The 14031-nt window shown below is 48.0% G+C and overlaps 1 protein-coding gene across 2 annotated transcripts in view; it reads left to right on the plus strand.

The window, feature by feature from the left end:
- The window catches only part of ZBED4 (zinc finger BED-type containing 4), a 36655-nt gene extending 23579 nt beyond the window's left edge, over positions 1 to 13076 (plus strand). For both annotated transcript variants that reach the window (XM_024240060.3, XM_024240061.3), the window contains exon 2: positions 6322 to 13076. In XM_024240060.3, the coding sequence (XP_024095828.2) occupies positions 6654 to 10169 (3516 nt within the window). In that variant the 5' untranslated portion in view covers positions 6322 to 6653 and the 3' untranslated portion in view covers positions 10170 to 13076. The remainder of the gene's footprint in view (positions 1 to 6321) is intronic.
- Positions 13077 to 14031: the final 955 nt, after the last annotated feature.

The raw sequence follows: 14031 nt of genomic DNA on the forward strand, positions 1-14031 counted from the left end.
ATATACAATAAACTATACATATTTACAGTGCATAATCTGATAAATATATATCCATATCCATATAGTATGCATAAACAGCTGCTATGAACATTTGCATATGAATCTTCATATGGACATGCTTGTGTATCCATAAACTCATCCTGCAGGCGGCATGGACACACGCATCCCTCCTGACTGTGTCTTCTGCCCCTCGTGGCCCCTCCTCCCGCGATCACAGATCTGCCCTTTCGCCTTCCACACTCTGCACGATTGTTTTGAGATTCATCCATGTTGCGTGTATCCATTCATTCTTTTGTTATTGCTGCGTAATGATCCATTGTAGGGCTGTATCACAATTTGTCTTCTAGTTTTTAGATATTACATATAAAGCTGCTGTGAATTTTATATGTAAGTCTTCATACAGAGGCCAGGCGTGGTGGCTCATGCCTGTAATCCCAGCACTTTGGGAGGCCGAGATGGGCGGATCACCTGAGGTCAGGAATTCAAGACCATCCTGGCCAACATGGTGAAACACCGTCTCTACTAAAAATACAAAAATTAGCCAGGCGTGGTGGCAGGCACTGTAATTCCAGCTACTCAGGAGGCTGAGGCAGGATAATCGTTTGAACCCGGGAGGCGGAGGTTGCAGTGAGCCAACGCACCACTGCACTCCAACCTGGGTGACAGAGTGAGACACTGTCTCAAAAAAAAAAGTCTTCATACAGAGATAGGCTTTCATTTCTCAAGAGTAATAGTAACTAGGAGTGGAACAGCTGGGTTATGTGGTCAGTATAAACACCGAAGAAGAGATTGGTGGAACGAATAGAGAATCCAGAAATAGATCCACACATATGCGAGCAACCAATTCTCAACAAAGTTACATGGACACTTAATGCAGAAAGGATTGTCCTTTCAACAGATTGTGTTGGAACAGTTAGACGTCCATGTGCAAAAAAAATGAACTTCAATCCTTCAAAGATCTAAATATAAAACTATAAAACTTCTAAAAGACAACACAGAAGAAAGTCTTTGAATTAGGCAAAGATTTCTTTGGTACAAGCCCAAAAGCACAATCCATAAAGAACAAATGAGTGAAGTGGACTTCATCAAAAGTAAAAACTTGTGCTCTTCAAAATACACTAGTAAAAGAATTAGAAGACGAGGTGGGTGGATCACCTGAGGTCAGGAGTTTGAGACCAGCCTGGCAAACATGCTGAAACCTTGTGTCTACTAAAAATAAAAAAATGAGCTGGGAGTGGGCCGGGCATGGTGGCTCATGCCTGTAATCCCAGCACTTTGGGAGGCCGAGGCGGGCAGATCACGAGGTCAAGAGATAGAGACCATCGTGGCCAACGTGGTGAAACCCCGTCTCTACTAAAAATACAAAAAAATTAGCCGGGCGTGGTGGCGCGTGCCTGTAGTCCCAGCTACTCGGGAGGCTGAGGCAGGAGAATCACTTGAACTCGGGAGGTGGAGGTTGCAGTGAGCCGAGATCGCGCCACTGCACTCCAGCCTGGCCACAGAGCCGGGACTCCATCTCAAAAAAAAAAAAAAAAAAGCAGGAGTGCAGGGGCGTGATCTTGGCTCACTGCAACTTCCGCCTCCCGGGTTCAAGCGATTCTCCTGCCTCAGCCTCCCAAGTAGCTGGGACTACAGGCACGTGCCACCACGCCCGGCTAATTTTTGTATTTTTAGTAGAGACCAGGTTTTGCCATATTGGCCAGGCTGGTCTCAAAACTCCTGAGCTCAGTTGATCCGTCTGCCTCGGCCTCCTGAAGTGCTGGGATTACAGGCGTGAGCCACCAAACCCAGCCTAATTTTTGTATTTTTTTGCAGAGACAATGTTTTGCCATGTTGCCCAGGCACACACCACCATATCCGCTCTTACAATAGCTGTTTTAATGTCCTTGTCCACTAATTTTATTATTTGTCTTATGTCCAGGTGTGTTTCTATTGGTTAGTTTTTCTCCTGGTCAGTGTCTGGGCCTGTTTCCATTGGTTGTTTTTTTTTTCCTCCTAGTCAGTGTCTGGGCGTGTTTCTATTGGTTGGTTTTTCTCCTGGTCAGTGTCTGGGCGTGTTTCTATTGGTTGGTTTTTCTCCCAGTTAATGTCTGGGCGTTTCTATTGGTTGATTTTTCTCCTGGTCAGTGTTTGGGCCTGTTTCTATTGGTTGGTTTTTCTCCTGGGCAGTGTCTGGGCGTGTTTCTATTGGTTGGTTTTTCTCCTGGTCAGTGTCTGGGCGTGTTTCTATTGGTTGGTTTTTCTCCTGGTTAATGTCTGGGCGTGTTTCTATTGGTTGATTTTTCTCCTGGTCAGTGTTTGGGCCTGTTTCTATTGGTTGGTTTTTCTCCTGGGCAGTGTCTGGGCGTGTTTCTATTGGTTGGTTTTTCTCCTGGGCAGTGTCTGGGCGTGTTTCTATTGGTTGGTTTTTCTCCTGGTCAGTGTCTGGGCGTGTTTCTATTGGTTGGTTTTTCTCCTGGTTAATGTCTGGGCGTGTTTCTATTGGTTGATTTTTCTCCTGGTCAGTGTTTGGGCCTGTTTCTGTTGGTTGGTTTTTCTCCTGGTCAGTGTCTGGGCCTGTTTCTATTGGTTGGTTTTTCTCCCGGTCAGTGTCTGGGCCTGTTTCTATTGGTTGGTTTTTCTCCTTGTCAGAGGTTGTGTTTTCCCGCTTCATTGCAGGTCTAGTTTTTGTTTGTCAGCCATTTCGGATTTTACTTTATTGGGTGCAGGATTTTGTTATATTCCTTTAAATGCTGTTGAGAGTTGTTTTAGGTTGTAGTGAAGTTAGTCATAGACCGTTTCCTCCTCTTGAGGCTGGCGTTTAAGCCGTGTTCGGGTGGCTCCTAACATGGCTTAAAAGAGCGGCCGTTGTTGTGAAGCCCCCTGTTCAGTCCGGACCCTTCTGACCCTGCTTGCTGTTCACTCTTGTTGGTGGAAGCTGTTCCCAGCCTCCAGGAAGCCCTGGCAGTTCTTTTTCCCGTTGGTTCTCTCAGCGTGGTTTCCTCAAGTGCAGATGCAGATCAGTATTCAGCCAAAGACACGAGGAGCCTCCGCAGGTCTGCGTAGCTCCCTCCTCCCCCGCGCTCGGGACGCGCTCGAGACCACCCGGCTCTGCCGAGCTCCGACTCCCCGCCCCGCAGCCTGGAAGCCTGGAAGCCCCGCCGTGAGCGAGGGCAGGTGGGGCTCCCTCTTTAGCTTTCGCGCTTCTGTGATCTCTGTCCTGTGCTTTCTCTTCTCCAGTGTCTGAAAACGTCGTTTCGTGCACGGCGTCTGGCTTATGAGTTGTCCGAGGTAAACCTGGTTTCCTTTGTTTTGTTCATCATGGCTAGAAGTGGAAGTGACTGTGAGTCCAGCTTTGTTCTTTCTTTCCAAAATAATTTTATTTATTCCTGATTCTTTGTATTCCCATATCAGTTTTAGACTTCTGTTTATCAGCTACTGCAAAAAGCGTTTTGGAATTTTGACTGGGATCATATTGAATTTATAGGTCAATTTGGGAAAATACTGATATCAACATTGAGTTTTCTTTTTTTTTTTAATTTACTTTTTTTTTTCCTTTCTTTTTTTGAGACAGAATCTCGCTCTTTTGCCCAGGCCGGAGTGCAGTGGTGCTATCTCAGCTCACTGCAAGCTCCGCCTCCCGGGTTCATGCCATTTTCCTGCCTCAGCCTCCCGAGTAGCTAGGACTACAGGCACCCGCCACCGCGCCTGGCTAATTGTTTGTGTTTTTTTAGTAGAGACGGGGTTTCACCATGTTAGCCAGGATGGTCTCGATCTCCTGACCTCGTGATCCACCCGCCTCAGCCTCCCAAAGTACTGGGATTACAGGCGTGAGCCACCGCACCCGGCCCAACATTGAGTTTTCTAATCTATGAACTTGGTATATTTTTCCATCTATTTAAAAGCTTTTAATTTCAGCAGTGTTTTGCAGCTTTCAGTGTACAGGTCTTGTTTTTAAGACTTGTATACTTGTATACCTGTATACTAAAACAAGCATATTTTTAAAAATTTATCTCATTTCATGCTTTCATGCTTTTGGACATTGTATGTGGAATTTAAAAATGTTTCATTTTCTGGCCAGGCGCAGTGGCTCACGCCTGTAAACCCAGCACTTTGGGAGGCTGAGGCAGGTGGATCACTTGAGGTCAGGAGTTCAAGACCAGCCTGGCCAACATGGTGAAACCCCGTCTCTACTAAAAATACAAAAGGCATTAGCCGGGTGTCATGGCACACGCCTGTAATCCCAGCTACTTGGGAGGCTAAGGCAGGAGAATCACTTGAACCCAGGAGGCAGAGGTTGCGGTGAACTGAGATTGTGCCGCTGCACACTGCAGCCTGGGCGACAGAGTGATCTGTCTCAAAAAATTTTTTTTTCATTTTCTAATTCATCTATAGAAATAGAGTTGCTGTTTTTTTGAGACAGGATCTCACTGTTGGCCAGGCTGGAGTGCAGTGGCACAATCATAGCTCACCACAGCCTCAAACTTTTGGGTTCAAATCATCATGCCTCCTCAGCCTTAGCAGCTGAGATACAGGCATACACCACCGCACCTGGCTAATTTTGTTTGGTTTGTAAAGACAGAGTTTCACTGTTACTCAGGCTAGTCTTCAAACTCCTGCCCTCAAGTGATCCTCCCATCTCAGCCTCCTGAGTTCCTGAGTAGCTTGGGACTACAGGCTCACCATACTTGGCATTTTTGTTTGTTTTGTTTTTTGTTTTGTAGAGAACAGGGTCTTGTTTTTTTGCCCAGGCTGATCTCAAATTTGTGGTTTCAAGCGATCCTCCCACCTCGGCCTCCCAAGTACTAGGGTTACAGGCATGAGCCACTGCGCCTGGCCTGTGTTAATTTTTTATTTTTCTTTTTTATCTGGCTGTACTTTGTAGAACTTAATGGGAATGCTTTTCAGAAAGAACCTGCATTTATTTCTGGTGGGAGCTAGCAGTTTTTATTAACCTTGGAACACTTTTTAGGGCGACCGTACATCTTGCTTTGCCACAGATAGGTTTGGCTTAAGCCTGTTTCCCCAGCAGTATTATTAATAGCTCCCTTTCACTCTCAGAAATGCCCTGGTTTAGAAAATACATGATGTGGTGACTTCAGTTCTTGATTCCTGCATGGTGGAGGAATGTCAGGTTCAGCTCCTCCCTGTGGGGGTGACCCATGTTGACCAGGCTAGGGATGGCGTACCTCTCCTGCCCATTTGCCACTCCCTGTGTCCCTTGAAGAGTTCTCCTACTTTCTGGCATGCCCAGTAATACCTTAAAAAGTAAGTCTGTGGCGGGCGCATTGGCTCGCGCATGTAACTCCAGCACTTTGGGAGGCTGAGTTGGGAGGAGGGCTCACGCCCGGGAAGTCGAGGCTGCACTGAGCTGTGGTCGCGCCACTGCACTCCAGCCTAAGTGACAGTAAAACTCCGTCTCTTCAAAAAAAGTTTGTTAGAGGTTTTCTAGAGTCTCGTTTTTATTATAGAATATTTATGCTGCAGTATTACTGAAAACATGTTTTTGTTGCTACTTGGTTTTAGTTCCTTATTAAACTGCTCCGTCTCCTACCCCACATGACTCCATTGTCCTCTGAGCTTCGGCTCAGTTACACCCTTACAGCTCCTGCCCCTGTTGTCTATCTTGCCCTGCTCTCTCCTGTCTTTGTAACACCATGTTCCTTCACTTCCAGCATTTACCATAGCTGGAATCTCATGGTTCTTGGCTGTCAGGTCCCGTGACTGTCTCCTCTTGGCTGCATTCCAGCACGGCGCAGCGTCACTTGGGGACGGGGCATTGAATGGGTGACAGAAGGACGGGCTGGAAGCGGTTTACACCCACGGGATGCCTTTCCATTCTTAGATGCAGGAGCCACCATGGTCCGTTTTATATTCAGCTTTTCGTCTGGGTTGATGATTTCATACATTAGCTAGAGTTTTTCAAATTCGTATTTCATGTATCAGGTCTTCTAGCAAGGTAGGATGAATAGATTTCAAGGAATTCAGCTTTACTGATTGTAGCAGCTATGAGTACCTCTCATGAACTGTTTGAAGGATGAGGGCATAAATTCTAGATGAAGCAGGCTCTTTATACCATTCTAAGTTTTAATTCATGTTCCCCAATCCTTTATTAATAGGCCACTTGCATTTTTTTTCATGTCTCTCTTTTTTGCTTATTTTGCAGTTTGGGGGTATTGTCATTGTGTAAATGGATTGCAGGAAGTCAGAGAACAAGTTTTTCTATTCCAGTTTTCCATCATACAGTTTTTTTCTGTACATATTTAGGCTGAGGGAGCCATGGCGGTAGAGGTTAAAATGTGTGATTTAGTTCCGTGCTTAATTTGATTTCATCTCTTATAGGTAATGCACAAGGGTCACACGTATGCTCTCAAGATGATCAGGCAGGTCCTGTCCTCAGGACCAGAAGCACAGAGTCTCTGCTGCACACATCGTTGTCTACACCCTGAGTATTTAGTAGCAGGACTCCTGGAAAGCAGTGATCTATGCTTTAAGACCATGAGTCGCAGATTCTTTTTTTCAGTGCTATTTATGATTAGCCATATTTCTAGAAACATCCTGAAAGATGGAATTATGATGAAAAAGTGAAGATAATCTACATTCGGGGGCACAAATTAGCATTTGGATCAGTTTTTTATGAACCTAAGATACAGCCGGAGTAGTTATGGTCAGTCATGGAGAATAACTTGAAAACTTGTCCCAAAGAGGACGGTGATTTCGTTTCTGATAAAATAAAGTTTAAAATAGAAGAGGAAGACGATGATGGAATTCCTCCTGATAGTTTGGAAAGAATGGACTTTAAAAGCAAGCAGGAGGACATGAAGCAGACAGACAGCGGTGGGGAGCGAGCGGGCCTCGGCGGGACGGGCTGCAGCTGCAAGCCCCCAGGGAAGTACCTGTCTGCGGAGAGTGGGGATGACTATGGCACGCTGTTCTCCCAGTACAGCAGCACCCTCTACGACGTGGCCATGGAGGCCGTGACCCAGAGCCTCCTTTCCAGCCGGAACATGAGCTCCAGGAAGAAGTCTCCAGCCTGGAAGCATTTTTTTATCTCTCCCCGAGACAGCACTAAAGCAATATGCATGTACTGTGTGAAGGAGTTCAGCAGAGGCAAAAACGAGAAAGACTTGAGTACCAGTTGTCTCATGAGGCACGTGAGGCGCGCACACCCGACCGTGCTCATTCAGGAAAATGGCAGCGTGTCTGCCGTGTCCTCGTTCCCCTCTCCCTCACTCCTGCTTCCACCACAGCCTGCGGACGCGGGTGACCTCAGCACCATCCTCTCACCCATCAAACTTGTCCAGAAAGTGGCGTCTAAGATCCCGTCCCCTGATCGAATAACAGAGGAGTCTGTGTCTGTAGTTTCTTCTGAAGAAATCTCCTCTGACATGTCCGTTTCGGAGAAGTGCGGCAGAGAAGAAGCCCTGGTGGGGTCGTCTCCCCACCTCCCTGCTCTCCATTACGATGAACCTGCAGAGAACTTAGCGGAGAAGAGCCTTCCACTTCCGAAGAGCACCTCCGGGTCCAGGAGAAGGTCCGCTGTCTGGAAGCACTTCTACCTGTCGCCACTGGACAACTCCAAAGCTGTCTGCATTCACTGCATGAACGAGTTCAGCCGGGGGAAGAATGGGAAGGACCTGGGCACGAGCTGCCTCATCAGGCACATGTGGAGGGCGCACCGCGCCATCGTGTTGCAGGAGAACGGGGGCACAGGCATCCCGCCGCTGTACTCCACCCCTCCCACTCTGCTGCCTTCCTTGCTGCCGCCGGAGGGGGAGCTCAGCTCTGTGTCCTCGTCTCCGGTAAAGCCGGTCAGAGAGTCCCCTTCGGCCTCCTCCTCCCCTGACAGGCTGACTGAGGACCTGCAGTCTCACTTGAACCCTGGAGATGGGCTGATGGAAGACGCGGCGGCCTTCTCATCTTCCGACGACGTAGGGGAGGCCTCGGCATCCTCTCCCGAGAAGCAGCAGGCTGACGGGCTGAGTCCTAGATTGTTTGAATCTGGTGCCGTCTTCCAGCAGAATAAAAAGGTCATGAAGAGACTGAAGTCGGAGGTCTGGCATCACTTCTCCCTGGCCCCCATGGACAGCCTCAAGGCCGAGTGTCGGTACTGCGGCTGCGCCATCAGCCGGGGGAAGAAGGGTGATGTGGGCACCAGCTGCCTGATGAGACATCTCTACCGGCGCCATCCAGAAGTTGTCGGGAGCCAGAAGGGCTTTCTGGGTGCGAGTCTGGCAAACTCTCCGTATGCCACTTTGGCCTCTGCAGAAAGTTCCTCTTCCAAATTGACTGACTTGCCAACAGTGGTCACAAAAAACAATCAAGTTATGTTTCCTGTTAATAGCAAAAAGACCTCAAAGCTGTGGAATCATTTTTCTATTTGCTCCGCAGACTCCACGAAAGTCGTGTGCTTGCACTGTGGCCGGACCATCAGCCGGGGGAAGAAGCCGACTAACTTGGGTACCAGCTGTCTTCTGAGACATTTACAGCGGTTCCATAGCAACGTGCTGAAAACCGAGGTCTCCGAGACGGCTCGGCCCTCCTCTCCGGACATCCGGGTGCCGCGGGGCACAGAATTATCAGGCGCTTCCTCCTTTGATGACACCAATGAGAAGTTTTACGATTCTCACCCAGTTGCCAAAAAAATCACAAGTCTCATAGCTGAAATGATTGCACTTGACCTCCAGCCATATTCTTTTGTAGACAGTGTTGGCTTTAACAGGCTGCTTGAATACTTGAAACCTCAGTACTCCCTCCCCGCCCCTTCCTACTTCTCCAGGACAGCTATCCCAGGTATGTATGATAATGTGAAGCAGATAATTATGTCCCACCTTAAGGAAGCTGAGAGTGGTGTGATCCACTTCACGTCTGGAATATGGATGAGTAACCAGACCCGTGAGTACCTGACCCTCACGGCCCACTGGGTTTCCTTCGAGTCGTCAGCCCGGCCGCGCTGTGACGACCACCACTGCTCGGCGCTGTTGGACGTGTCGCAGGTGGACTGTGACTACAGCGGCAACAGCATTCAGAAGCAGCTGGAGTGCTGGTGGGAAGCGTGGGTGACCTCCACCGGCCTTCAGGTGGGCATCACCGTCACCGACAACCCCAGCATTGGGAAGACGCTGAGCGAGGGGGAGCACTCGAGCGTACAGTGCTTCAGCCATACGGTGAACCTGATTGTCAGCGAGGCCATTAAGAGCCAGCGGATGGTGCAGAACCTGCTGAGCCTCGCCCGGAAGATCTGCGAGCGGGTGCACCGGTCGCCCAAGGCGAAGGAGAAACTGGCCGAGCTGCAGAGGGAGTACGCACTGCCTCAGCACCACCTCATCCAGGACGTCCCGTCCAAGTGGAGCACGTCCTTCCACATGCTTGAGCGGCTCATTGAGCAGAAAAGGGCCATTAACGAGATGTCTGTCGAGTGTAACTTCCGAGAGCTGATCAGCTGCGACCAGTGGGAGGTCATGCAGTCCGTGTGCCGTGCACTAAAGCCCTTCGAGGCTGCGAGCCGGGAGATGAGCACGCAGATGTCCACCCTCAGCCAGGTCATCCCCATGGTGCACATCCTCAACAGGAAGGTGGAGATGCTCTTCGAGGAGACGATGGGCATTGACACCATGCTACGCTGTCTGAAGGAGGCCATGGTGAGCCGCCTGTCTGCCACCCTCCATGACCCGCGGTACGTCTTCGCCACGCTGCTGGATCCTCGCTACAAGGCCTCCCTGTTTACGGAGGAGGAGGCGGAGCAGTACAAACAGGATTTAATCAGGGAACTCGAACTCATGAATTCTACCTCAGAGGACGTGGCTGCCTCCCACAGGTGTGATGCCGGCTCCCCGTTGAAAGACTCTGCCGCAGAGGAGAACCTGTGGTCACTTGTGGCCAAGGTGAAGAAGAAAGACCCAAGAGAAAAGCTGCCTGAAGACATGGTGCTCGCGTATCTGGAGGAGGAAGTGCTTGAACACAGCTGTGACCCGCTCACCTACTGGAACCTGAAGAAGCCGTCCTGGCCGGGGCTGTCCGCGCTGGCCGTCAGATTTTTGGGCTGCCCCCCGAGCATCGTCCCTTCAGAAAAGCTGTTCAACACGCCCACTGAGAATGGTAGCCTTGGCCAATCCAGGCTCATGATGGAACATTTTGAAAAACTTATCTTTTTGAAAGTGAATCTTCCCTTAATATACTTTCAGTATTGAAACTCACGACGGCGCCACTAGGCCAGAGGCGTGGCTGCCCCAGCATTAGCAGCCTGTACCAGGTCTGTGACCCGCTCCGCCCAGGGCCGTGCACGACATCAGACCAGGCACTCTCAGGGCCGCTCTCCAGCTCACCACAGTGTCTCCACGTGCCTTACCCCTTCTCCTTCAGGCCAGGTTTCACGGGGTGTTTTATTAAGATGTCCACTAGAAATAGCTTGTCCTGTCAACTATGAAATATGGTGACTAGATTTTAATTCATAACTGTCAAGTTTTTTAAAGTTTTGGGTTAGTAATTTGTTTTACTAGAATGACAAAGAAGATGTAAACAATTTTATTCTGTAGGCTTTTTACTCAATTATGTACAAACCACGAATCAGGTACTGTATTTTAGTTAAGCATTGCTTTAATTGCAACAGAATAGCTTTTGTGGCTATCAAATGAAATCTGTAAATAGGAGGTGGAGGGCAAGCCATCTTGACTGAGCAGTTTTTAACCGCAGGTTCTAACGTGTCCCGCGGAGTACAGATAATATTCTGGAAGGTAACTGTTTACTACGACAGAGACGTGGCATTTGGAAACGAAACTTAGATGTTTCATGGAGCTTATTTTGAGAACTTTCCCATTTCAGGTTTCTGCATTCAGGCTTTACATGGTCAGTTAACTCAGAGATACCCCAACTGTTTATCATCAGCTCCTCTGAAATGTGATCCCTTTGTAACTGTGCTCATCACTTCGCCAGTGCGTTCGATGACACGCTGATGGCAGGTGGTCCCTGCTGAAACCCCCACGCCTCTGCTTCAGCATCTCCACACTCTGAAGCTGTCTTTCAAAATGTGTGCACTGACCCCCTTGTTTGATCAAATTTGTGTAAAAATTTTTTAGAAGAGATGGCTTATTAACAGGGAAGAAGCTTGTTATATTACAGTTGTAAGAATAGCCTTAGGTCTTTAGATTTTTTTATGATAGGGAAGATGCAGCCATCACTGGGATATTTTAGAATCCCAAGGACATCAGAATGAAGTATCAGTTGTCAGATTATTTTAACAATTATGTCTTCAGAGAAAAAAAGATTCATTTTCTCATTTTAAACCAATTAAATATTCTGGGTGAGACAAATCACTCATTTGCCTACGACCTTTTAGAAAAGTTGTTGTTTTGTTGAAATACTGTACCTACGCTTAATCTAAATTTGCATTGACTATGTTTTAGTGTATTTATAAATGGTGAACTCAGTTTCTGAAATTAAACTTTTTATTTGCAATTTTCTAGTGCTGGCAGACACTGGCTTTTTATTTTTAGGATAAGAAAACAGGCATATTCTTTGTGGTCCATTATCTAGAGCCCATACTCGGGCAGCATTTGAAATTTCACCTTAACCCCAGACAGGGCTCTGGGGAAGTGGAGATGTAATTCTTACAACAACAGTTCTGATCATGGTCATGGTGATGACTTTCCAGGTCTCGTGTGCAAGTGGTGCCAGAATGCAGGAGCCAGTGGGCAGCCCTGAGGGGTTGCCTTGGCCGTAGCCTCTGTGCACGCTCTTCCTGGTGCCCTCTTACCCGGTAGCTGTGCGCTCGTTCCCATGAGAACAGCCTGCTTCCAGAGTGTCCAGGAGTGCTGGTCAGGGACAGTGCCCGTGAGGCTGCAGAGGAGGTGGGGTCCATGGCCCACCCATCTCTCCCTCACCAGCAGCTCTGGCCAGTGTCATACTGGGGTAGAAAGGGTTGCGCACAGGATAGGAGGGAGCCACAGTTCTTGCTCAGCTGTGCTCACGACCAGCTTGCAGTCCTGTGTTTCTTAAGATTGTATTTGGAATGGTAGTATCCTTAGAATTTTGGGATATTGAGCTTCATGGATTTTCTCTCCAAAACAAGCCAGCACAACTAACTATAGCAGAATCGTATCCACTCATTCATTCAACTGAGACGAAGTGCCCTCCCTTCTCCAGGGCCTGGGCTAGTTCCTGGAATGCAACAGAGATTTCTGTGGACACAGTCTCTGGTCTCACAGAGCATATAGTCTAGTCCACGATTGGCAAGCTGCAGCCACAGACCCAGTCCGGCACTCTGCCCGTTTTTCTAAGTGAAATTTTCTTGGAATACAGTCACAGCTGTTTTTTAACATGTTGTCTTGGCTACTTTCAGGCTGCGACGGGAGAATTGAGTAGTTGTGACGGAGACCACAGGCCCACTGAAAGGGCCAAACAGGGCTGAAAATACTCACTGTTTGCTCCTTTCCAGAATAGCAAGTTTGCTGGCCCTTGAGCTAGCCTGCCTTTATGTTTTTGTTTGTTTGTTCGTTTTTTTAAGCTTTCAGCTTCATGCTGCTGTATTTTTAGTTGAAGTGTTCTGAGTAACAGTCAGTGTATAAAAGGGGATTGCAGAAAAAAATGAGGGCTTGCTTTACTCAACAGAAAATATGGCCCTTCTTGAATGACACTAGGAGAGTCGTTTTATCTCGTACATTCCCTTCATTTGGTTGGTGGACGTTTGTTGAAACCAGGCACTCAATGGTCAAACCGTCTGTGCCCTCCAGTTGCTGACAGTCCTGCAGGAAGATGGACAAGAGGCCCAGTGCTGACAGTCACAGGACTCTCACTGTACTTGAATGAGGGGACTCTGGGTGCAACTAGAAAATATGTTGATTCTTAGCCATTCCCACCTTGCCTCTCCATTCAAAACCCCAGCTGCGAGCTGTTTGTTTCCCTGCCTGGAAATGATGTTTTAGGCAGGTTCCTTAATTTCTCAGGTCTGTCTCAGATAATAAAAAGCTCTTTGTATGAGCCTCAGAACTGTCTCTTCAGTGAATGAAATTACCAGTCATTATACGAAGGGACTTTAAAAAATTTGTGGAAATATTGAAGTAAAAGATAAAAAAATAAAAACTTTATTTCTTGGCTGGGCATAGTGGCTTATGTTTGTAATCCCAGTACTTTGGGAGGCTGAAGTGGGAGGACTGGTTGAGGCCAGGAGTTCAAGAAATTAGCCAGGTGTAGTAGTGCATGCCTGTAGTCCCAGCTACTTGGGAGGCAGAGGGAGGAGGATCACTTGAGCCCAGGAGTTTGAGGTTGCAGTGAGCTGTGATCACACCACTGCACTCCAGCCTGGACAACAGAGCAAGATCCTCTCTCTTAAAACCACCACCAATGACAACAACAACAAAACAACATTTTTATTTCTCAACGTAAGCTCCATCAAGATCAAGATACTTTTGTAAGCTGTGACACCAGCCATTTAGTCCACCCCTAAAGAACTGCGGGCGCTGGGAATTTAACCATGTCAGTGCAGCCTTTTTTAACATCATTAACGGAAGAAAAAATGAGTGCTTTTAAAGATTTTTTAAAATGAGGAAACAAAGTCAGAAGGAGCAAAATCGGGACTGTAAGGTGGATGCCTAATGATTTCCCAACAAAACTCTTGAAGAATTGCCCTTATTTGATGAGAAGAATGAGCCAGGAGCATTGTCATCGTGGAGAAAGACACTGGTGAGGCTTTCCTGGGTGTTTTTTTGCTAAAGCTTCAGCTAACTTTCTCAAAACACTCTCATAATAAGATGTTATTGTGGCTAGACACAGTGGCTCACACCTGTAATCCCAGCACTTTGGGAGGCCGAGGTGGGCGGATCACAAGATCAGGAGATCGAGACCATCCTGGCTAACATGGTGAAACCCCGTCCCGTCTCCACTAAAAATACAAAAAATTAGCCAGGCGTGGTGGCGGGTGCCTGTCGTCCTAGCTACTCCAGCTACTCGGAAGGCTAAGGCAGGAGAATGGCGTGAACCTGGGAGGCAGAGCTGGCAGCGAGCTGAGATTGTGCCACTGCACTCCAGCCTGGGCGACAGAGCGAGACTCCATCTCAA

The sequence above is a fragment of the Pongo abelii genome, chromosome 23 (genome assembly GCF_028885655.2).
Source record: "Pongo abelii isolate AG06213 chromosome 23, NHGRI_mPonAbe1-v2.0_pri, whole genome shotgun sequence".
NCBI lineage: Eukaryota > Metazoa > Chordata > Mammalia > Primates > Hominidae > Pongo > Pongo abelii.